The 24,926-nt window shown below is 44.7% G+C and overlaps 1 protein-coding gene and 2 pseudogenes across 4 annotated transcripts in view; 1 reads left to right on the plus strand and 2 right to left on the minus strand.

Moving 5' to 3' along the window:
• PSEN1 (presenilin 1) overlaps nt 1-24,926 on the minus strand; it is an 80,264-nt gene that overhangs the window by 14,633 nt on the left and 40,705 nt on the right. For all 4 annotated transcript variants that reach the window (XM_062181101.1, XM_062181103.1, XM_062181100.1 and 1 more), the window contains exons 6-9: nt 23,692-23,759; nt 14,961-15,181; nt 11,788-11,886; nt 1,449-1,535 (exon numbers count right to left, since the gene is read on the minus strand). In XM_062181101.1, the coding sequence (XP_062037085.1) occupies nt 1,449-1,535; nt 11,788-11,886; nt 14,961-15,181; nt 23,692-23,759 (475 nt within the window). The remainder of the gene's footprint in view (nt 1-1,448; nt 1,536-11,787; nt 11,887-14,960; nt 15,182-23,691; nt 23,760-24,926) is intronic.
• LOC133751668 (transmembrane protein 126A-like) lies at nt 19,430-20,006 on the minus strand (annotated as a pseudogene).
• LOC133751216 (large ribosomal subunit protein uL22-like) lies at nt 22,825-23,443 on the plus strand (annotated as a pseudogene).

Raw genomic sequence — 24,926 nt, forward strand, 5'->3', positions numbered from 1 at the left:
CGGCCATTGGAGGGTGAACCAACGGCAAAGGAAGACCTTTCTCTCTGTCTCTCTCTCTCACTATCCACTCTGCCTGTCAAAAAAAAAAAAAAAAAATCTATGCAGGGTTGGCGCCGTGGTGCAGGTTAATCCTCTGCCTGCAGTGCCAGCATCCCATGTAGGCGCCAGTTCTAGTCCTGGCTGCTCTTCTTCGATCCAGCTCTCTGCTGTGGCTTCGGAAAGCAGTGCAAGATGGCCCAAGGCCTTGGGCCCCTGCACTCACAGGGGAGACGGGGAAGAAGCACCTAGCTCCTGGCTTCAGATCGGTGCAGCTCCAGTCATTTTGGCCATTTGGGGAGTGAACCGATGGAAGGAAGACCTCTCTCTGTCTTTCCCTTTCACTGTCTGTAACTCTACCTCTCAACTAAATAAGATCTTAAAAAAAAATATCTATGCAGGTTTCAAAAAGTTTTTGTACCAAAATAAAGTTATCTTTTAATTCCATTTTCCAGGGATTTTTTGAAGTCTCTGTATGTGTATGTACTCACAATTAACCTTTTCATCTTTAGCTTAATACAGGTCAACACAATAACTATGCTTGTAATAATTATTTTCAACATATTTCCTACTTTTCTACTCCATCGACACCCGGTCTAACACCACCCTCTATTGCCTTGCTCAGAGCAGAAATAAGCCTGATAAGCCTCAAATATGAATTCCCAGTCCAACGAGTTCTGGCAGTTACCACAAATGTTAATCCAGTAATTTTCCTGGTTCCATAAAATATAAATTCTCCCTTTCCTGACAAATCGCAACTGAATTAAAGTCCGCTTCACTTCTCTCACTGATCTTTACTTTGCTTATTTCCAGCCTCCTCAGGAGGTTAGCCTGTGTTTTTCCTTTTTAACAAGGTTCCTTTGCTTTTAGTTTACATTGTGCTCGCTCTCCGCATCTTCCAATCCTGACTTCTAACCCGAGTTCTCCCCAGTACCTTCTGTGGTATCCACAGTGGCCCGTGGGCTCTAATCCTAAGTCATCCCCATCATTCTCTTCCAGAAAGCCACATCCACCTGCAATGTCTGATCCCAGTACAAACTTTGCCATGCACGAAATCCAATCAGTTTATGTTACTTTGCCCATGTTAAATATGTAGCTCTCATTTTCACATTTGAAGGGAGAGCTTTTTCTTTTTAAATCACACCCTCAGCTTGAACCTTTCCTTCCTGCTATCGTATATTTAATAACAGAAATCTTAATCTAGGTTGCCTTACTGTAGTGCTGGGTTTGGAATCTATGAGGTCTTTAGATACTTCTCTGTGCTTTACTGAGTATTACCACGGACTTCAGAAGATTCGCAATGAGTCTATGACCAAAGGAAGGGGTTGCAAGCTACATATGCTACTGGGAGCCACTAAGATGATGACAATGACCTCAAAAAGCCAGGAAATTTCCAGATAAAAGTGACTTACTTTGTGCACTGTATTTGGAGTTTTTGGACACCCTCCTTTGGGCTTCTGGGTCTCCTTCTGCCATATTCACCAACCACACCATCGTTGCTGTTGAAAAAGACCACAGTCCAGGTAAGCACTGGAGTCACAGAAGTAAAGTGCATGAATAGACAGGAGGCTCTCTCACAAATCACCATCCTTCCTAACGCTGCCTTAAGAATCCTTAATGATCAGAAGTAAGCGCACACTAAAAACCAGAAAGCATTCTCTGTGATTCCAGCAGATAAAAGATTCTGAAACGAAATGTTTTCTGTAATATTCAAACTGTGGCTGCTATCACAAAACTGTTTACTATCATTTGTCATCCCAGGAAATTAAACAGAAAGAAAGCTGCTCAGGGCAGCAAGAGATTCCCTGTAAAAAGGGCTAGCCTGGCTTAAAGTCCTAAAGTAGTGGGAACTGATGAATATTACTTACTGAGATTAAACTCAAGGTCAAAGGGAAGCTCACAGATGCATGGACTAAACTTCCTTCCTGTTATCTCTCTCTTTTGGAATTTTCAATAGCACTAGTGTGTTTTTCATACATGCGTAAGAAAGAAAGGTTAAAAGTAATAAACATGGGGCCAGCACTGTGGCATAGCTGGTAAAGCTGCCACTTGCAGAGCCATCACATATGGGCGCCGGTTCAAGTCCTGGCTGTGCCACTTCTGATCCAGCTCTCTGCTATGGCCTGGGAAAACAGTGGAAGATGGCCTAAGTGCTTGGGTCCCCACACCCACATGGGAGACCGGGAAGAAGCTCCTGGCTCCTGGCTTCGGGTTGGCGAAGCTCTGGCCATTGCGGCCATCTGGGGAGTGAACTAGCAGATGGAAGACCTCTCTCTCTCTCTGCCTCTGCCTCTCTGTAACTCAGCCTTCAAATAAATAAATCATAAAAAAATAATAAAAAAAAAAATTGGCCGGCGCCGTGGCTTAACAGGCTAATCCTCTGCCTTGCGGTGCCGGCACACTGGGTTCTAGTCCCAGTCGGGGCACCGGATTCTATCCCGGTTGCCCCTCTTCCAGGCCAGCTCTCTGCCATGGCCTGGGAAGGCAGTGGAGGATGGCCCAAGTCCTTGGGCCCTGCACCCGTATGGGAGACCAGGAGAACCACCTGGCTCCTGGCTTCAGATCAGTGAGATGCGCCGGCCGCAGCGGCCATTGGAGGGTGAACCAGCGGCAAAAAGGAAGACCTTTCTCTCTGTCTCTCTCACTATCCACTCTGACTGTAAAAAAAAAAAAAAAAAAAAAAAAAAATCAATGTCCCTTTTACAAAAATATATTTTAGGGTATGACACAAAGTTTGTGGAAAATGAAATTAACATTGTTTATTTTGGTGCAAAAAAACTTTTTAAAAAAGATTTATTTATTTGAAAGGCAGAGTTATAGAGAGAGGGGAGATGGAGACAAAGAGAAGAAGAGAGCGAGCAAGAGCACATGCGAGAACTATCTTCCAACTACTGGTTCACTCCCCAAATGGCCTTAACAGCCACTGCTGGGCTAGGATGAAGCCAGAAGTTTCATCCAGGTCTCCCATGTGGGTGCAGGGGCCCAAGCACTTGGGCCATCCTCTGCTGCTTTTCCAGGTGCATCAGCAGGGAGATGCATCAGAAGTGGAGCAGCCGGGACTTGAACTGGTGCCCATATGGAATGCAGGCATGCCAGGCAGCTTTACCCACAGCATCACAATGCTGCCCCCACCCCCCCCCCAAAAAAAAAAAACAACAATTTTTAAACCCATGCATACATGGAGTCTACAAAAAGTTCATGGAAAACGCATATTATAAAACTGCATCACACACATCTCTATCACATTTTAGTTAAGAGATGAGAGGGGCCGGTGCTGTGGCACAGCGGGTTAAAGCCCTGGTCTGAAGTGCCGGCATCCCATATGGGCGCCAGTTCTAGTCCCGGCTGCTCTTCTTCCAATCCAGCTCTGTTATGGCCTGGGAAAGCAGTAGAGGATGGACCAAGTCTTTGGGCCCCTGCACCCACGTGGGAGACCCAGAAGAAGCTCCCGGCTCCTGGCTTCAGATCGGCACAGCTCCGGCCATTGTGACCATCTGGGGAGTGAACCAGTGGATGGAAGACCTCTCTGTCTCTCTCACTATCCACTCTGCCTGTCAGAAAAAAAAAAAAAAAGAATCCGGTATCTAAGGCTTTTTATCACCAAGATTCTATAATTACATCCATGTTCCAAATATTCTTAGGGGCCAGCATTGTGGGGCAGGTTAAGCTGCTGCCTGTGACAACAGCACCCCACACTGATGGTTGAAGTCCTAGCTGCTCCATTTCCAATCCAACTTTCTCCTAATGTGCCTGGGACAGCAGTGGAAGAAGGTACAAGGGTTTGGGACCCTGGCACCCATGTGGGAGATCTGGATGGAACTCCTGAATCTTGGCTTCAGCCTGGCCCAGACCTGGCTTTGTAGCCATTTGGGGAGTGAACCAGTAGATGGAAGATTTTTCTTTTCCTGTTCCCCTGCCCCTATATTGTTTTGCCTTTCAAATTACTTAATTTAAAAAAAATCTGAATAAATTGACAATACTGAAATAATATACAGAAAAAATATACTTTTGTTTTTCAATTAACACTAAATACCTTAGGTTTTCAGGAAAATTTACAAATTTAAAATTAGCATAATGTAACATATTTCCCTCCCCCCCCCTTAACTGTCTAAAAAAAGCTTTACACAAAATGATCTATCTGAAGGAACTGGGAGCATCACTTTAGTAAGATGCCAGAGTTGTCCACTTCTGCCAATGACTCAGCTCAGGGCAGGTCAGATGCCAGAGTTGTCCACTTCTGCTAATGACTCAGCTCAGGGCAGGTAAACATTTTTATACCGGATGACAGAAATACCAAACACACACGTTCATGCATTTCCTGAGGGCAAGAGCCTTCAGCAAAACGAAGTCCCTTCACTGAGAGACGGTATAAAAACGCACACATGGGTTATAAAGAGCAGCTGAGAAGACTGACTGTTTTCATATCTACATCTATCCTAGGAGAAAATTACTGATAGTACTGCTGTTTTCTTACATTCTTAAAACCTCAAAATCAATGCTTTCTAAAATTTTCAGTACAAATGTAGTGCTTCATGAGAACAGATGCCTTACTGAACCTATCTGATCTTTACAGCTGGTAAAGGTTTATACTATTTTCCCATATGCATATGCTGACTTACCACCAAATTACCTAAAAAATGCCAAACGCTCTACAACCATTACACAGACCTGATTATTATACAATGGTGCTTCAAAATACTAGTAGAAAATGGAATTAAAAAAAGATATTTTGGGGGCCAGCGCCACAGTGTAGCAGGTAAAGCCGCTGCCTACAGTGCCAGCATCCCATATGGGCTCTGATTAAAGCACCAGCTGGTCCACTTCCAATCCAGCTCTCTGCTATGGCCTGGGAAAGCAGCAGAAGACGGCCCAAGTCCTTGGGCCCCTGCACCCTCATGGGAGACCCGGAAGAAGTTACTGGCTCCTGGCTTCGGATTGGCCCAGCTCCAGTTGTTGTGGCCATTTTGGGAGCAAGCCAGCAGATGGAACACCCCTCTCTGCCTCTTTGTAACTCTGCCTTTAAATTGATAAATAAATCTTATAAGAAAAAATCTCAAAAAAAAAGGGGATGAAATTTTGGGACAAAAAATGTTTAAATTCAAGCATAGTTTTGTTCATAATATGCAGTTCCCATGAATGTTCTGAAGACTCCTCAGATGTATGCATTTCAAAATTCCTCTGCACCAACATATAAGCTTACCTTTTTTTAAAGGTTCATTTTTAGTTTTTTTTTTTTTTTTTTTTTTTTTTTTTTATTTTTGACAGGCAGAGTGGACAGTGAGAGAGAGACAGAGAGAAAGGTCTTCCTTTTGCCGTTGGTTCACCCTCCAATGGCCGCCGCGGTAGCGCGCTGCGGCCGGCGCACCGCGCTGTTCCGATGGCAGGAGCCAGGTGCTTCTCCTGGTCTCCCCTGGGGTGCAGAGCCCAAACACTTGGGCCATCCTCCACTGCACTCCCTGGCCACAGCAGAGAGCTGGCCTGGAAGAGGGGCAACCGGGACAGGATCGGTGCCCCGACCGGGACTAGAACCCGGTGTGCCGGCGCCGCAAGGCGGAGGATTAGCCTGTTGAGCCACGGCGCCGGCCAGTTCATTTTTAGTTTTTAAATTTATCTGAAAGGCAGAGTTAGAGGGACAGAGGGACACACACACACACACACTCACACAGATCTTCCATCCACTGGTTCACTCCCCAAATGGCTCTAATAGCCAGGACTGGGCCAGACCAAAGCCAGGAGCTAGGAGCTTCTTCTGGGTCTCCCACACGGGTGCAGGGGCCCAAGCACTTGAGCCATCTTCTACTGCTTTCCCAGGCCACAGCAGAGACCTGGATGAGAAGAGGAACAGCTAGGACTTGAACTGGTGCCCATATGGGACGCTGGCATGCAGGTGGTGGCTTTACCTGCTGTGCCACAGCGCCGGCCCCCAAGCTTATCTTTTAATTCTGTTTTTACATAAACTGTGAAATATCCTCATATATGACATACTATAAAACAGGATAACTGTTTTCAGCCCAAAATTAACACACATGTACAATGTGGCAAATTGAAACCCATGCCTAATTTTTCATCCCCCAGAACCCACACTCTTGTCATGGACTCGGGGCCGGCGATGTGGCACAGCAGGTTAAAGCCCTGGTCTGAGGTGCTGGAATATCATATGGGCGCTGCTTCTAGTCCCGGCTGTTCCTCTTCCAATCCAGCTCTCTGCTATGGCCTGGGATAGCAGTAGAAGATGGTCCAAGTCTTTGGGCCCCTGTGCCTGTGTGGGAGACCCGGAGGAGGCTCCTGGCTCCTGATCGGCTCAGCTCCAGCCGTTGAGGCCATATGGGGAGTGAACCAGCGGGTGGAAGACCTCTCTTTCTCTGTCTCTACCTCTCTAACTCTGTCTTTCAAATAAATAAAATAAATCTTTAAAGAAAAAAAAAATGAACTCACTGGAAGTGGAATGTATTTTCTCTCCTCCTAACTTGGGGCTCAACTATATGACTTGTTTCAAACAACAGCCAGTGGGCAGAGAACAGTGTGCTAACACCACGCCTAGGCCTTAAAAGCCCTCTTGTCCCTCTGCCACATGTCTTCACTCTCTGGTCCAGAGAAGATGAGGAACTTAAAGGGCAAAGCCACCACCAAGTCAGCTAAGTCAGGTGACCTGCACACCGACAAGTTATAAACAGTGACTATTATTGTTAAGGCACTGAGTTTTGAAGCGGTTTCTTATACAACATAATTGTACCAACAGTTAACAGCAGGACAATGGGAATTATGAAAACAGAAATATTTTAAAACTCGCAATCCTTTTACTTTGACATTCACAATTAGCTTTTGAAGAATTAAATAACAAAACCCTAGAAGTAAGGAACAGTATAAAGAAAAGTATAATGGTTCAATCTCTAAGTCCCACTCTACAAAGGTAAACAATATTAATATATTGTCAATTCTTAATTTTAACTTTTATTATGACTATTTTTAAAGATTTATTTATTTACTTATTTGAGAGGCAGAGTGACAGAGAGAGGGAGAGGTAGAGAAAGATTTTTCCATCTGCTGGTTTACCTCCCAAATGGCTACAATAGGCAGGGCTAGGTGAGATGAAGCCAGGAACTTTATCTGGGTCTCCCACAAGGGTAGCCAGGAGTATTGTCTTCCCAAGTGCATTAGCAGGAAGCTGCATTGGAAATGGAATAGCTGTGTCATGAACTGGCTTTCAAATACAGGATGTGAGTGCCAGAAATGGTGGTTTAACACACTGTGCCACAAGGCTGGATCCAACATTTACTATTTTTAAAATATGAGAGACATACAGAGAAAGACAGAGACAGAGGGACAGAGAGTGAGAGAAAGAGAACCCCTCTACTCGCAATGAGGACTCTAGTTCATTCCTCAAATACTGCAAAGGCCAGGACTGTGCCAAGCTAGTTAGGAGCCAGGAACTTGTGTGGGTGGCAGGAACCCAGCCACTTGATCCATCAACACGCCTTCCCAGGGTCTGCATTAGCAAGAAGCAGGAGTCCAGAGCCAAAGGTGGATATCAAAAACAAGCACTCCAATACGGGATGCAGGTGTCTTAACTGTTAAAAGTCCACCTTAATTATCAGTTTTATTTATTTTTTTATTTTTTTTAATTTTTGACAGGCAGAGTGGACAGTAGAGGGAGACAGAGAGAAAGGTCTTCCTTTTTTGCCGTTGGTTCACCCTCCAATGGCTGCCACGGCAGGCGCGCTGCGGCCGGCGCACCGCGCTGATCCGATGGCAGGAGCCAGGTGCTTCTCCTGGTCTCCCATGGGGTGCAGGGCCCAAGCACTTGGGCCATCCTCCACTGCACTCCCTGGCCACAGCAGAGAGCTGGCCTGGAAGAGGGGCAACCGGGACAGGATTGGTGCCCCGACCGGGACTAGAACCCGGTGTGCCGGCGTCACAAGGCGGAGGATTAGCCTGTTAAGCCACGGCGCCGGCCCAATTATCAGTTTTTAAAATGTATCACTAAAAATTGTACACACTCAGACATATATAGCCCCTTTTTCCTACTGTCTATAAAACACTGCATGTACTACCTTTTTAAAATTTTTATTTATTTGAAAGGCACAGTGAGACAGCAAAAGAGAGAGACACAAAGTGGGGTGGATGGGGAGGAACAGAGAGAGAAAGAGATTTTTCCAGCTGCAGGTTCATTCTCAAGGAAGTGAACTCAGAGCCAAGAATGCAACTCCATAAGGGTCTCCTCTCCTACACAGGTAGCAGGGTACAAGTACCTGGGCCATCATTTGCTGTCTTCCCAGGCACATTAGCAGGGAACCCGGATTGGAAGCAGAGTAGCCAGGACTTGAACTGGTGCTCCAATATCGGATGCTGGTATTGTAGATGGCAGCTTAACCTGCCGTGCCATAATGCTAGCCCTGTGTGTACTACTTTAAATCTGGCTTTTCATACATAATATGTAATCTCAGGAGCTGGAGCTGTGGCACAGTGGGTAAAGCCATCGCCTATGGAGGCAGCATCCTGTATGGGCAGCAATTCGAGTCCCAGTTGCTCTATTTCCAATCCAGCTCCCTGCTAATGTACCTGGAAAAGCAACCGAAGACAGTTCAAGTACGTGGACCACTGTACCCATGTGTGAGACCCGGAAGAAGCTCCTGGTTTCTAGCTTCGGGTTGGCCCAGCTCCAGCCATTATGGCCATTTGGGGAGTGAACCAGCAGATGGAAGATCTGTCTCTCTCTAACTTCGCTTTTCAAATGAGGAAATAAATCCTTTCCCTGTTCTAGGCCCAACTCCTCACTCTGAACTCTGAGAGTAATTTCTACCTTCTTTGTCAATAATATTGCTCCATTAATTACTCCTACTTGCAGATCTCTTCAAAGCCTTTCTCTAGAGGCCGGCACTGTGGCATAATCGGTAAAGCCGCCACCTGCAGTGCCAGCATCCCATATGGGCGGTATCCCATTTGGCCGCGGTTTGAGTCCCTGCTGCCCCTCTTCCTATCCAGCCCTCTGCTGTGGCCTGGGAAAGCAGCAGAAGATGGCCCAAGTCCTTGGGCCCCTGCACCCGCCTGGGAGACCCTCCTGGTTCCTGGATTTGGAGCAGCGCAGATTCAGCCATTGTGGCCATCTGGGGGATAAACCAGCTGTCTTTCAAATAAATCAATCTTAAAAAAAAAAAAAAAAAAAAAAAAGCCTTTTTCTACTGGTTCCTCCTTCTCAACCTTAGCAAAATGATCAAGTCTTCCTTCCAGAAATGCCTTTCCTCAAACCTGCTCTCCCCCTTCCCACCTGCGATCTGCCTGTGAGACAGGAGTCTGTGAAGTGGGGTAACATTTGCTGTACACATCCCTCTCCATCGCCCATTCTCTGTCCACTTCAGCATCAACAAAACACATACACGTACAAGTACACACTCCCCTCGTCTTGGAAAACTGCTTCTGGTCCTATCATGCTTCTGCAGTAGAACACATCCTTTGACTTCGCAATTCCTGCTAAGAATGTCCCTTACAACAATACTGACAAATTCATGGATGTTCTCTGGAAGCACTGTTTGCAGCAGAAAAGAAATGGAAATGATATACAGATCTAATAAGAACATCTACTACCCAAGAGCTATAAAACAGACACTACACAGTCATTTCACGTACTAAACATAGACACAGTCACAATACTGCGAACAGGAAAGTGCTGACTTCACCACTTTCTGATGTTCTTGTGTTCCTGCTAGTACTCTCCCTTCCTTTTCTCACTCTCACACTGGATGACAAGGTCTGCCCGGACACCCTCTTCTCTTCTACTTGTACTTGAATTACTCACCCACTCTCAGAGCTTAACCATCACTTCCGTGTTGATGTTCTTCAACTCTGTGTCTCTAACACCAACTTTACCCCAAGCACTAGTATTTAACTTCTAAATTCCTGCTGGAAATTTCTGAATGGCCCACAGGTACTGCCAACTAAAGCAGATACGGAGATAAGACATACAAAACTGAACAGAACTCTCAAACAAGAAGTACTTCTTCACCATTTTTCCTTCAGTCTCAAAACTTCTCTGCTCAGTTGTTACAAAACCTCACATCAATTCTTCCCCTGATGGCCACTGCAAGTGCGTAATTCAAGCCTCTCTTAGTTTCCATCTAGACCATGGCATTATCCTCAGAGCTGCTTAACGTGACTCCCACTGCCTCCGGGCCTACCCGCTCCAACTCATCTTACATAGCTCTGATCACACTGCTCTTCTGCTCAACTGATCACCAAACAGAACAGAGAAATCTAAACCAGTCACTCATATGTATCATTTATCTTGCCCTAATCTGTTTTTCCAAACTCACTGTCTAGTACTCTCCCCATTTTGTATTCTATGTTGTAGCCAACCTGAACACTTGGCATTTGATAACGACGTTCTACACTTCAGGCCTCCAAGCCATTTTTTTTTTTTTTTTTTTTTTTGACAGGCAGAGTTAGACAGTGAGAGAGAGACAGAGAGAAAGGTCTTCCTTCCACTGGTTCACTCCCATAGTGGCCACTACGGCCGGTGCTGCACCAATCCAAAGCCAGGAGCCAGGTACTTCCTCTCAGTCTCCTATGCTATCTTCCACTACCCTCCCAGGCCACAGCAGAGAGCTGGACTGGAAGAGGAGCAACTGAGACTAGTACCCGGAGCCCCAACCGGGACTAGAACCAGGGGTCCCGGCGCCACAGGCGGAGGACTAGCCAAGTGAGCCACGGCTCCAGCCACTTTGTTTTTTTTAAGATTTTTATTTTATTTATTTGAGACGTAGAGTTACAGACAGCGAGAAAGGTCTTTCATCTGCCGGTTCACTCCCCTAGATGGCCTCAGCGGTCGGAGCTGAGCCGATCCGAAGCCAAGATCCAGGAGCTTCTTCCGGGTCTCCCACGCAGGTACAGGGGCCTAAGCACTTGGGCCATCTTGTACTGCTTTCCCAGGCCACAGCAGAGAGCTGGATAGTTAGAGGAGCAGCTGGGACACGAACTGGTGAACATGGAATTCCAGCACAGCAGGCGGAGGCTTAGCCCACCACACTACAGTGCCGGCCCCATCCAAGCCATTCTCCCTGAGGCCACTTTTGGAATCCGCTCTTCAGTCTGTGCTTGCTGAAATCCTAGCCATCCTTGCCAGGGTAAATCCAGACGCCGTCTCTTCCATGCCGCTCGCCTTGTTTCTCCAGCGGACTTCTTTTCTCAGCTCTCACCGTACTTCGTGCCTCTTCTGAACCTGATGACACTCTGCCTTGCATACTGCTTACTTCCGTGCTTGTGCTACCCCACCACCAGCAGTAACCAAGCGAGCTCTGAGGAAGTACCACAATTCCTGGTGCCCTCCACAATGCACTGTGGAAGCAGACTAGGTCAGTGCCCAATTATATCTACTGAATGATTATGAAGAATGTGAGTCTCAAATAAAAAAAAAATACTTTCTAAAGGAACGGTACAATTCTTTCAATAAGTGAGGGGAAGATTCATTTGTAATGTATGTAGTTATGTATCACTCCACAATGCTTGGCTAAAAAGATTCTAAACAGAAATAATGGCTCCCCAATCTCTAAATATTTCTGCTTTCTAACCACACTGAAAGTTCTCCTGAACCACTGGCAGGTAAAAGACAACAGTTAGTAAGGAAACAGAGATGTTCAGGAGTTCCGTTAATGCATTTCAGACGAGGAAAAGTACCATGATGATGACATAATTACGTGTGTTTGAGTCCCCATAAATTCTAAGCCTACTACTAACTCAACATGATTCTGAGATACTCACAGGAGTAAATGAGAGCTGGAAAAAGAGTTTCGTTTCTCTCCTGAGCTGTTTCAACCAGCATACGAAGTGGGCCTTTTGGACACAAAACAGCCACTAAATCTAGAAAGAGAAAAATGGAAAAGACACTTGATAAAATGGATGGACTAAATTTGTAAATGGGCGTTATTAGGGAGGAATTAACCAAAGAAAAGTTTTCTACACAGAATGATGTTGAATGACTAAAAAATAAATGGCGGTAAACTGCTGGGGCGAAACAATGTAAACAAAACCACACAGATCAGTGAAAATTCTGACTGAACTGCTGCCTAAGCATACAGTGTATGTCACCACTGGGGTATGGATGGAAAGAGGCAGAGAAAGTGACCAGACAGAGCTACTATAGAGCAGAAATGGTGACAAGTCATTCCTAAACAAATCATGTCTGTAAGCTACAAACAGGTTTACTCTAACAGGAACTTAATATAGCAATCTGACTGAAACTTTCAGATTAAGAAGAGCAGCGTAGTAGAGCGTCTTCCCTTCTTTTTAAAAATAGAACACGTATTACTTAGGGACACTTGAAATAAGCGGCAGTACATTTAAGTGAAACAAAATAATAAAATAATAACTCCAGTACGTGATAAAGTTTAGTATTTCCTTAGGATCCTATCAAATAAAAGCACTTCTCAAATATCCAGGTCTTTTTTTTATTTTTTGACAGGCAGAGTGGACAGTAGAGAGAGACAGAGAGAAAGGTCTTCCTTTTGCCGTTGGTTCACCCTCCAATGGCCGCCGCAGTAGGCGCGCTGCGGCCGGCGCACCGCGCTGATCCGATGGCAGGAGCCAGGTGCTTCTCCTGGTCTCCCATGGGGTGCAGGGCCCAAGGACTTGGGTCATCCTCCACTGCACTCCCTGGCCACAGCAGAGAGCTGGCCTGGAAGAGGGGCAACCGGGACAGGATCGGTGCCCCGACCAGGACTAGAATCCGGTGTGCCGGCGCCGCGGCTCAATAGGCTAATCCTCTGCCTTGCGGCGCCGGCACACCGGGTTCTAGTCCCAGTTGGGGCGCCGGATTCTATCTCGGTTGCCCCTCTTCCAGGCCAGCTCTCTGCTGTGGCCAGGGAGTGCAGTGGAGGATGGCCCAAGTGCTTGGGCCCTGCACCCGCATGGGAGACCAGGAGAAGCGCCTGGCTCCTGGCTTCGGATCAGCACGATGCGCCGGCCGCAGTGGCCATTGGAGGGTGAACCAGCGGCAAAAAGGAAGACCTTTCTCTCCGTCTCTCTCTCTCACTGTCCACTCTGCCTGTCAAAAAAAAAAAAAAAAAAAAAAAAAGAACACGTGGAATTGAGAAGTGGCTCACCTTGGGAAGACATTACCTCAGAGAGGGAGCAATATGCCAAAATCATTCCTGATTCTAGCCTCATTCCATTCCAATAGGTGTGTCATGAAAATTCAGAATACAGGAAATACTCTCATTTAAAAATATGAAACAGATTTGGTTAAATTTGAAGACTTGATAGCTTGTTTGACATTACTGTCATTTGCATGCACTTAAGGAAAAAGCCTCATGTCTCCACGTGGAGACATGTTAATAAAACATAATGGAGACATTGTTAATAAGAGCAATACAAAAATAATTAGAATAATAAGAAAATAATATAATAAAACACATACTTAGAGGCATAAAGCTCTCTACTCCCACTACCTCTTCAATTTAAATAAAAGGGAAATTTAGCTCTGAAATGACATCTTCAGCCTGTCTGAACAGCCATATCCTGGAACTCTTTTGGCTTTAAGTCACACTTCCCCTTACAGAATTGCTAAGTGATAAATCCACTTATTTTTACAGCAATTAAAGTAAATGATAATTAATTTCATTTTGAAAATTTCAGAACAGCATTTGTGCAAATTAAGAAATCCTGAGACCTTATAGAAATGGTGTTGAGAAGCCGGCGCCGCGGCTCACTAGGCTAATCCTCCGCCTGGCGGCGCCGGCACACCGGGTTCTAGTCCCGGTCGGGGTGCCGATCCTGTCCCGGTTGCCCCTCTTCCAGGCCAGCTCTCTGCTGTGGCCAGGGAGTGCAGTGGAGGATGGCCCAAGTCCTTGGGCCCTGCACCCCATGGGAGACCAGGAGAAGCACCTGGCTCCTGCCATCAGATCAGCGCGGTGCGCTGTCCGCAGCACGCCTACCGCGGCAGCCATTGGAGGGTGAACCAACGGCAAAAAGGAAGACCTTTCTCTCTGTCTCTCTCTCACTGTCCACTCTGCCTGTCAAAAAACAAACAAACAAAAAACAACAACAACAAAAAAAAAGAAATGGTGTTGAGAATCAGTATTCTATATATTGGATACAAGAAGTTTCCCTTTACTTTAAAGGAATTCAAACCTGTGAAGAGATCATCCCTTGTATGTGGGGAAGCAGCAGAGGTTGGCAGAATACCGGGAAGAGAATATCAGACTTGGGAGTCAGACTCCCGATCAAATACTAAGAGCTTGGGCAAATAATTTACCTGTATAAATGTCAAGTTTCTTAGCAACACTAGAGGGTAATAAATGCTTTGCTTATTTCACAGGATTTTATATACAGAACTAACAGCTGACATTTACTGATAGATACTGTCCTATGTGTATTATGCATATCATATAACCTTCACAGTAATTTAGGGGCTGGGTAACTTGTCTGTGGGTATCTCAACCAGCATCCTAGTGACAAGGCCAAACATCCACCTCATGTCCATCTATGTATTACTTTTAAAGGAATAATTCATTTTAAGTTGCCTTATAAAAATAAGAAATACAATTTTGATTTTTAAAATGAACTGAGTATTTTATGTGTAAACTCTGAAGCACTATTCCATATTTACCAATGAAACTGAACTCAAAGACCCTGTTTCGCTTTGCTAAGGTCTGTGGATCCTTCAGGGAGAGACGGGATTTGAATCTAAGTCTTCAATCTGATAGCTCCCTTGGCTAATGTATCGCTAAGTAGGGGGCAGTAAATAAAACATTATCAAAGAATTTAACCTCAAACATTCTGAAATATTTATATGAGTAAGATACTACACTAATTATTAGTTGAAGAGCTACAGAAGTGTGATCATTTTCCCAAAGTTAAGATAATTACAAGAGTAAAAAAAAATACATCATTGAGGCCTTTCTTGTAATCAACAAAATGTCAGTGTTGGGTTTTACCATATACTGAAATCACAGCCAAGATGAGCCACGCAGTCCATTCAGGGAGGTACTTGATAAACACCAGAGCCATGAGAGCACTGATCATAATGAGATAGGCCTGCTGGAGCCGAAGAGGGCCTTTCCAGTGAATGGAGATCATTCCCACCACACCGAAATTCCAGATCAAGAGTGCAACAGTAATGTAGTCCACGGCAACATTGTATGTTTTAAACACTTCCCTGAAAAAAATTAGAGATTTACAAAGATTTATAACCAAGATTTTTCATCAAAACACTGTTTAGGCTGGCGCCGCAGCTCAATAGGCTAATCCTCCGCCTGCGGTGCCAGCACACCGGGTTCTAGTCCAGGTCGGGGCGCCGGATTCTGTCCCGGTTGCTCCTCTTCCAGGCCAGCTCTCTGCTGTGGCCCGGGAAGGCAGTGGAGGATGGCCCAGGTGCTTGGGCCCTGCACCCCATGGGAGACCAGGAGAAGCACCTGGCTCCTGGCTTTGGATCAGTGCGGTGTGCTGGCCACAGCGCGCCGGCCTTAGCGGTCATTGGGGGGGTGAACCAACAGAAAAAGGAAGACCTTTCTCTCTGTCTCTCTCTCTCACTGTCCACTCTGCCTGTCAAAAAAAAAAAAAAAAAAAAAAAAAAAAAAAAAAAAAAAAACCCTGTTTAAGGGTGGGCATCCAGGCTAGTGTCAGATCAGTTAAGATGCTCGTGTCCCACATCCACTGTCCAAGGTTAATGCCTGCCTCTGGCTCCTGACTCCATCTCCCTGCTAACGCAGACCATGGGAGGCAGTGGTAACGACCGAGTGATTGGCTTCCCACTACCTATGTGGGAGACCTGGATTAAGTTCCTGTTTTTTTTTTTTTTTAAAGCATTCATCAGACACAGTGCCTGCCTGGATTAAGTTCCTGGCTTCTGGCTTCAGCCCGAGCCCTGTCCAGGATATTGCAGGCATTTGGGAAGTGAATATGCACACGTGAGCTCTTTTAGCCGGACTCAACCAAATAAATAAAAATGAAAAGTAAAACAATAACCCATTATTTAGAATTATGGTCCCCAAATAGTAAATATTCATACCCCATTTTCCTATTTTTGTCATATCCTACATCAACTGCTTTTTACAAATTATTTCTCCCATATTGTGTAAATATGTATTTTTAAAAATTATATTTATTTGAGAGGCAGAGAGAGGGAGAGACATAAGAAACAAGCTCCCACTCACTGGTTCATTCCCCAGATGCTTACAATAGCTGAAAATGGGCCAGGCTATAGCCAAGAGCCAGGAATCCAATCCAGGCCTTCCATGTTGGAGGCAGGGACCCAGTTACTTGACCCATTTCTACTGCCTCCCGGGATGCCCAACAGCAGGACACAAACCAGACATGAGGACTGAACTCAGGTACCCAAGGTGGGACATGGCCATCTTAACTGCTGGGCTACAGGCCAACCACAACTGCACTATTAGTTATTAAACATTTTTCTTTCATTCACTTTTTCCCCAAGTTGGAACAATTTTAACAGGACACTCTATTATACATACATATAAACAGGAAGCATATAGACAATAACTAAAAATAAGTACAAAAATAATAAAAATAAAATTGTAGATACCTAAAATGCTTTATTGTTTTTGGGAAATCCTTTAAAATATCTGAAATTTTAAAAAATTAAATATGCATCAATACAGTTTATAAGTAGGCCACAAATAATTTTTTCTTTCTTTTTAAGTAGTTTTTTATTTATTCAAAAGGGAGAGACAGAAAGAGAGATCTTCAATCTACTGGTTCACTCCTCAAATGCCCAAAATAGCCAGGAGTAGGCCGGGCTGAAGCCAAGAGTCTGGAATCCAATCCAGGGTTCCCATGTGGGTGGCAGGGGCCCAAGTACTTGGGCTGCCTCCTAGGCTGCACATTATCAGAAGTTGGAATTGGAAGCAGGGATAGGACTAGAACCTTAGGCACTCAGACATGGATGGAACACAGGTGTCCCAAGGCCTCTTAGCCACTACATCAAACGTTGGCCCCATGATTAGTATTCTTATACAATGAAATTTAGTACAGTCATTAAAAGTTTATACATACTTATTTAAAAAAATTTTTTTCAGCAGGAACTTGGTCTTGTTTATTTTAATATTCACCTTTTAAATGAAGCAACAAAAATGAACTAGAGACATACAATGTTGAATTTCCCCCTCTTCCACCCAGCCCTAGCACCATGTCAGAAGTTCGGGTCAGTGGGTCTGCTTTTCCAGCTGTCCTCATTAGTGGTCTGATCCCTCTTTTGCCCCAGATTGGGAACTAAAAGAATTATTTGAAAGGCAGAGTTGGAGAGAAAGAGGGAAAGACCCAGAGAAGGGAGAGGGAGAGAGGAGGGCAGAGAGTGGAAGCAGGGAAGAGGGGGAGGGGAAGAGGGAGGGGGGAGGGAAAGGGGGAGGGAAGGGGGAGAGGGAGGGAAAGGGAGAGAGGAGAGGGAGGGAAAGGGAGAGAGGAGAGGGAGGGAGACCGAAGGGGGGAAGGAGAGGGAAGGGGGGAGGGAGAGGGGGAGGGAGGGAGAGATCTTTCATCTGCTAATTTACTTCCTAGATGGCCTCAATGGCCATGGGTTGAATAGGGCGGAAGCCAGCAGTCCAGAACTCCACCTGGGCCTCCCACATAGGTGGCAGGGACTCAAACACTTGGGCCATCTTCCACTGCTAGCCCAAGCCATTGGCAGGGAGCTGGACTGGAAGCGGAATAGCTGGGACATAAACCGGCACCCATTTGGGATCCTAGTGTCGCAGGCAGTGGCTTTACCTGCTATGCCACAACACCAGCCACTGGAATATCTTTTTAAAACAATGACTGCTTCCTATTTTTACAATGAAGAAAAACTATCTTAATGTTTTGAGGAAAATATCTACCATCTGAAAAGAAAAAAACTTTAACTATGGAGGATACCCTGGTAGCTGAAGAGAAAGAAAAAATTAATTGATTCAAGCATGCAGATTCCAGAATCAGTCCTCCACCACTTTGAAATTCCAAAATAAAGTGAATGCTGAAATTTCTGGACTGTGTATCTATTTGTATTAAGCATTTCAGATGTCTTAGAACTGAAAAAAATCCACAAACTATTATTAATCTTCCATTAGGTAATACATGCTGTAAAACGTAAGTTTCCCTCCCTACTCTGTTCCAGTTTTGCTCAGGAAATCACTATTAATTCCATGAGTACACTTCAGAAAGTCTACACATGTCAAATAACACATAATTTTTTATTAGACTCAAATATATCACATATGCTGTTCCATATGAGGCTTTTTCTCTCAACAATACTGATAACTTTTTTTTTTTTAAAGATTTATTTATTTATTTGAGAGGCAGAGTTGTAGACAGAGGGAGAGATAGAGAGAGGTTTTCCATTCGCTGGATCACTCCCCTTTAAAAGGCCGCAACAGCTGGAGCTGGGCAAATTCAAAGCCAGGAGTTTCTTCCGGGTCTCCCATGCAGGCGCAGAGGCCCAAGGATTTGGCCATCTTCTACTGCTTTCCCAGGCCATAGCAGAGAGCTGGATGAGAAGAGGAGCAGCCACGCAAATCAGCACCCATATGGGATGCCGGCGACACAGGCAGAGGTTCAACCGACTACACCACAGGGCCCACTGGCCCCATCACTGAAAACCTTCTACATCAGTACATCAGAGCCGCCTCACACTTTTGCTTTCAGATTTATTTATTTATCTGAAAGACAGCTACAGAGAGAAAAAGAGAGGGGGAGAGAGAGAGAGGAATCTTCCATCTGCTGGTTTACTCCACAAATGGCTGCAACGGCCAGGGCTTGACCACAAGCCAAAGCCAGGAGCCAGGAACTCCATCCTGGTTTCCCACGTGGGTGGCAGGGGCCCAAGGACCTGGGCCAACCTCCACTGTTTATCAGGCAAATTAGGAGGGAGCTGGATTGCAAGCAGAGCAGCTAGGACTCAAACCAGAGCTCTGATGTGGCAATATGGGATGCTGGCATTGCGGCAGCTTAACGCACTGACCACAACACCAGCCCTTGCCTCATTCTTTGTAATGACTTTATTTCATGGATATATCATTTATTTAACCAGTTTTCTACTGATGGACATTTAGGTTGATTTTATCCTTTCATAATGATTACCCCTATAAATCACTGGGTTTAGAATATATGCTTTAAGATCTTAATGGATATGCCAACTGTTCTTACCAAAAGTGACACAATAAAACATGAGTGCTTATTTCCTTGCATCTTTGCCAGCTTAATATACTACCAAACTTATGATCTTCGTTACATATTAGTTTTTTTTTCTTGTTTAAGTTGATAGCCTTTATTGGAGTTCAGGCTTTTGTTGCTTTGTATAATCTTTTGTTAAGTTCCAAAATTGTACTTCACATGATAAGTTACAGTTTTGTATATTCATAATCTTAGGTATAGGTTATTTCCACCATTTTATTTTTGTACATATATTTGCTTAAAATCAGTGAAATTTTACGCCAGGTTCAGGTAACTGAAGGGCCATTATAAGCGGTTTATACTGTCTAGACCCAAGGTATGCTGCAAACGCAGTCTAAAGCAAAATAGGAAACACTATCTTTCTAAGGACAGGCTTTGAAATGCTACTCCAGTAGGTTACGATGTTTCCTCTCTCTGGCAGCAGCTGACTGATACCTGGCTGCTAGGTACGGCAAAAAAACCAGGGTACAAACCACCAAAAACAAGACCAACCAGTCCACTCCGTGTTACAGCACAGGTTTCACAATTCAAATCACCTGCACTCAAAGGAAAACTTACGAAACCTCTGTAAGATACATGTGCTGTCAAAAATGAGATCACTGCCATGGGTAAGCCAGCAGCTACACGAGCATGTGTCACATTCAAGATGCCCTGAGAAAGACTGTGTACTGTTAGGCCACAGGCAGCAGCATTAATTCCGACATATGCTGATCCATGTTGAAACAGATTCCTCTCTGGTTCTGGAAGTTGGTTAACTTTTCAATTATGATCTCCAAAACTGTTAAGTTTTCTTTGACGATACGTGGTTCATGACTTGCCATTGTGAGGCCCTGTGCTTGCCCTCTGCCAGCAGCCGGTGCCTCCCTCAGTCATGGCCAATGCTAACACTGTACCTTTTCTCAACTCTTCAGCACAGTCCTCTTTAGCCAACCAACATATAGTTGTTTTTTGTTTAAAGATTTATTTATTTATTTGAAAGTCATAGTTACACACAGAGGAGAGGCAGAGAGGAGAGGCAGGGGGGGGGCGGTCTTCCATCCACTGGTTCACTCCCTAATATGCTGTAATGGCTGGAGCTGCGCTGATCCGAAACTAGGAGCTTCCTCTGGGTCTCCCACACGGGTGCAGGGGCCCAAGGACTTGGGCCATCCTCCACTGCTTTCCCAGGCCATAGCAGAGGGCTGGATGAGAAGTAGAGCAGCTGGGACTAGAACCGGCTCCATATGGGATGCCAGCATTTTAGGCCAGGGCGTTAGCCCACTGCGCCACAGCAACAGCCCCCCAACATATAGTTTTAACTAGCTTTAATCTTACAACCATGATGTATATATTTTCAGATATTTAATAGTAATTTGTGTTTTTCTTTGGTATTTTTCCCACATACTTTACCCATTTTTTTCTGTTAAATTGTTGGCCTTATTTCCAAATAGGGGTTCATTATATATAAAGTAAAATAGCCTTTATATATGAAATAAATAAAAATGTTTAGCAGTGGGCCACTCATCCTTTGGTTTTATTCATCATATATATTTTGTTTTCTGTTCCTCGGAATTATTTTTTAATGGAGATGAACATGTCAATCTTATCTTCTATGTGTTTGGGGTTTTTTTATTTCTTTTTTTTTTTTTTTAAAGATTTATTTATTTATTTGAAAGGCAGAGTTCCAGAGAGACAGAAGTGCAGGGAGGGAGGGAGCGATCGAGGGGGAGGAGGAAGGGGAGGGGAAGGGAGAGGGGGAGGGGGAGGGAGAGGGAGAGGGAGAGGGAGAGGGAGAGGGAGAGGGAGAGGGAGAGGGAGAGGGAGAGGGAGAGGGAGAGGGAGAGGGAGAGGGAGAGGGAGAGGGAGAGGGAGAGGGAGAGGTCCTCTATCCACTGGTTCACTCCACAAATGGCCACAATGGCAGGAGCTGCACCAATTCAAAGCCGGAGCCTGGAGCTTCTTCCAGTTCTCCCATATATATGTAGGGGCCCAAGGACTTGAGCCATCTTCCACTGCTTTCCCAGGTCATAGCAGAGAGCTGGATTGGAGGTGGAGCAGCCGGGACTTGCAGCCAGCACTGCAGACTGGGACTTTAACCTGCTGTACCACAGCACCAGCCTCATGTGTTTGGGTTTTGCATCACACTTAAAAAGTCCTTCCAGGGGCCGGTGCTGTGGCGCAGCAGGTTAACACCCTGGCCTGCAGTGCTGGCATCCCATATGGGCGCTGGTTCGAGTCCCGGCTACTCCACTTCTGATCCAGTAGAAGATGGCCCAAGTCCTTGGGCCCCTGCACCCACATGGGAGAAGAAGCTCCTGGCTCCTGGCTTTGGATCGGCACAGATTCAGCCATTGTGGCCAATTGAGGAGTGAACCAGCGGATGGAAGACATCCCCCTTTCTGTGCCTTTCCTTCTCTCTCTACGTAGCTTTGACTTTCAAATAAATAAATCTTTAAAATAATGAGATTCATACTTTTCAGCAAGTTAGGGAAGTGACCACCTATTTATTAAAGTTTCTGATTAAAATCAGGTATTGAATCTTACCAAATTTTTAGCATTACACAGATGATGAGTTACTAATATGGCAACTCATACTGAAATTCCTAACAATGAACTAGTCTTCCATTCTACAAACTGCATTAGGCTGTGAAGGCAAACTACTCTTATCACATACTGCTGAATTTTATTGGTTGATATTGAGTTATTCTTTTGGCATTAATAAATAGGATTGGCCTATAGTTTTCTTTTTCTCAGTAACTTATCAACGTTAAGCTGGCTTCATAAAATCAGTCTGGAAGCTTTATTCCTTTCTCTAAGCACTGTGTTAGCGGGGCCGGCGCTGTGGTCTTCCTTCCGTTGGTTCACTCCCCAAATGGCTGCAACGGCTGGAACTGCACCAATCTGAAGCCAGGAGCTTCTTCCAGGTCTCCCATGTGGGTGCAGGGGTCAAAGGACTTGGGCCATCTTCCACTGCTTTCCCAGGCCACAGCAGAGAGCTGGATTGGAAGTGGAGCAGCCGGGACTCGAACTGGTGCCCATATGGGATGCCAGCACTTCAGGCCAGGGCTTTAACCCGCTGCACCACAGCACCGGTCCCCATCCTCATAGATTTTATAGCCTGCACCATGAAACCCTGGTGCATGGTACTGTTGCTGGTACTGGTACAGGCAAGACAAAAATCTCAACAACTTCTGTAGTTCTTTCTTGCTCTGTGTAGATTTTCCATTTCTTCAGGAGTCAGTCCTGGTAATCCATTTCTTTTCCACAAAAATTATCCATTTCACACAGAGTCTCACATCTGTTATTCTGTCTGTGGTTATTTTACCTTATCGTTCCAAATAATTATTTTAAAATTTATTTATTAGTTTTACTGCCTCTGTTTCCAATTTAAGAGCTAGTACAGTGGATTCTGCCGCTGGCGTGGAAAAAAATGCCAAGATGGCACACCTCTGAGCCTCACTATTCCCATCAATGGAGAACATCTACATTTTTCTACCTTATAATGTGAAAATTTCACCTAAGATTTCATTTGACAGAAAGACCAATAAAAACAACAGAAAACTTTTAACATCAATTAATTTATGTTTATGTGCATTCTTAAAAACCTTTTTTAACATTCTGATTTGCAGATTTCAACCAGAAACACAGAAAGTTGCTCTTCCTATAAGCGGCCTTAGGTGACCTGCGAAAATGGTTCGCTACTCACTGGACCCAGAGAACCCCACAAAATCATGCAAATCAAGAGGCTCAAATCTTCGCGTTCACTTTAAGAACACTCGAGAAACTGCCCAGGCCATCAAGGGTATGCATATCAGAAAAGCCACCAAATACCTGAAAGACATCACAGTAAAGAAGCAGTGTGTGCCGTTCCGTCGGTACAATGGTGGAGTTGGTAGATGTGCCCAGGCCAAGCAGTGGGGTTGGACCCAGGGTCGTTGGCCCAAAAAAAGTGCCGAGTTTCTACTGCACATGCTTGAAAATGCAGAGAGTAATGCTGAGCTGAAGGGTTTGGGTGTAGATTCTCTGGTCATTGAGCACATCCAGGTGAACAAGGCCCCCAGGATGCGCCGCCGGACCTACAGAGCCCACGGCCGGATCAGCCCTACATGAGCTCCCCGTGCCACACTGAGATGATCCTCACTGAGAAGGAACAGATTGTTCCTAAGCCAGAAGAAGAGGTGGCACAGAAGAAAAAGATAGCCCAGAAGAAACTAAAGAAGCAAAAACTTATGGCTCGGGAATAAACTCAGTATAAAATAAATACGAATTAAAAGAAAAAAAAGAAATACAGTTTTTTAAAAAGATTATCATTAAGTCTTTCTTTCACATCTACCCATTATAAGCAAAGACCAACAAAATAATGTCCCTATTGATGATATTAACTTGTCTTTAAAGCACCAACTATTGACATATGTGTAGACATCATGATGAGATAAGAGTATTAGATCAACAAGATGCATGGCTTTAAAGACAGCTAAGGAGCCCAAATAGAATCAATCTCTGAAAAACAGAAATTTTGCCACTTACCCCAAGTAAATGAATGAAAAAAAGAACAGCAATAACAGAGATGAAACAATAAGCCAGGCATGGATAACCTAGAAAAGAACACATTTCAATATAATTAACAAAACTCAAGAACCCTTTAAAGAGGTAAATTTCCTCCTCAAAAAAGCCTATTTGCCAATGTTCTGCTTTTCACATGGCAGGACCCAAACTGGATCAGAGCACACTTACGCGGAACACTTGAGTGCTCAAACACTCCCACAAAAGAAACTTCTCCAGGACAGAAACAGATCTTGAGAAACAGGTGAAGTTTTTAAAAAGAGTCTCTCTTAAAATAGCAATATTATCAACAGAATCAACAAATGATATTTAAACTCTAAAGCAGCATTATTTTCAATACAGGAATTCTGTAGTATTTCTGAAATAAACAACAAAAATAACTGATACCCAGCAATCAGGGGCTGGCATTGTGGCCAGTGTGGAAAGCTGCCACCTGTGACGCCAGCATCCCATGTCAGAGTGCCAGCTCAAGTCCTGGCTGCTCTGCTTCTGATCCAGCACCCTGCTAAAGTGCCTGGAGAGACAGTGGAAGACGGCCAGGATTTGGGACCCTGCTAACCACTTAGGAAACCTGGATGGAGTTCCAGGCTCTTGACTTCAGTCTGGCCATATGGTGAGTGAACCAGCAGACTAAAGATCTATTTCTCTCCGTCTCTTCCTCTCTTTCTGTCAATCTCTCTTTAATACCTTTGCCTTTCTGTAACTGCCTTTCAGAAAAATAAGTAAATCTTTAAAAAAAATAAATAAATGGCTCTTACAGAGAGAGGGTATACACTATTTAAAAAAAAAAAAAAGCAGTGCATGGATTTCCACTTCTGTTATGATTTTCTGAATTATTAAATGAATTTAAAGCCCCCCCCCTTTTTTTTCTCAAGATGTTATTTATTTGAGAGGTAGAGTTACAGACAGTTGAGAGGGAGACAGAGAGAAAGGTCTTCCGTCAGCTGGTTCACTCCCCAAATGGCCGCAACGGCCGGAGCCAGGTAAAACCTCCTCTTTCCAGAACATTAAGCAGTAAAATGAGCTTTTCTCGTATTGCAAAAATTAAAGTTCAGCTTTCCTGTGCCAAGGGCTCTGAAAGAAAAGACCTGCTGCAGTACACGACAGTGACTGCGTCCCCACAACCTGAACTGCGCAAGCCAGGCCCATGTGACTTCACTAAGTTCCAGTTGCACCTGTAACAAGAAATGTGTACTAGA

The sequence above is a fragment of the Lepus europaeus genome, chromosome 22 (assembly GCF_033115175.1).
Source record: "Lepus europaeus isolate LE1 chromosome 22, mLepTim1.pri, whole genome shotgun sequence".
Taxonomy (NCBI): Eukaryota; Metazoa; Chordata; class Mammalia; order Lagomorpha; family Leporidae; genus Lepus; species Lepus europaeus.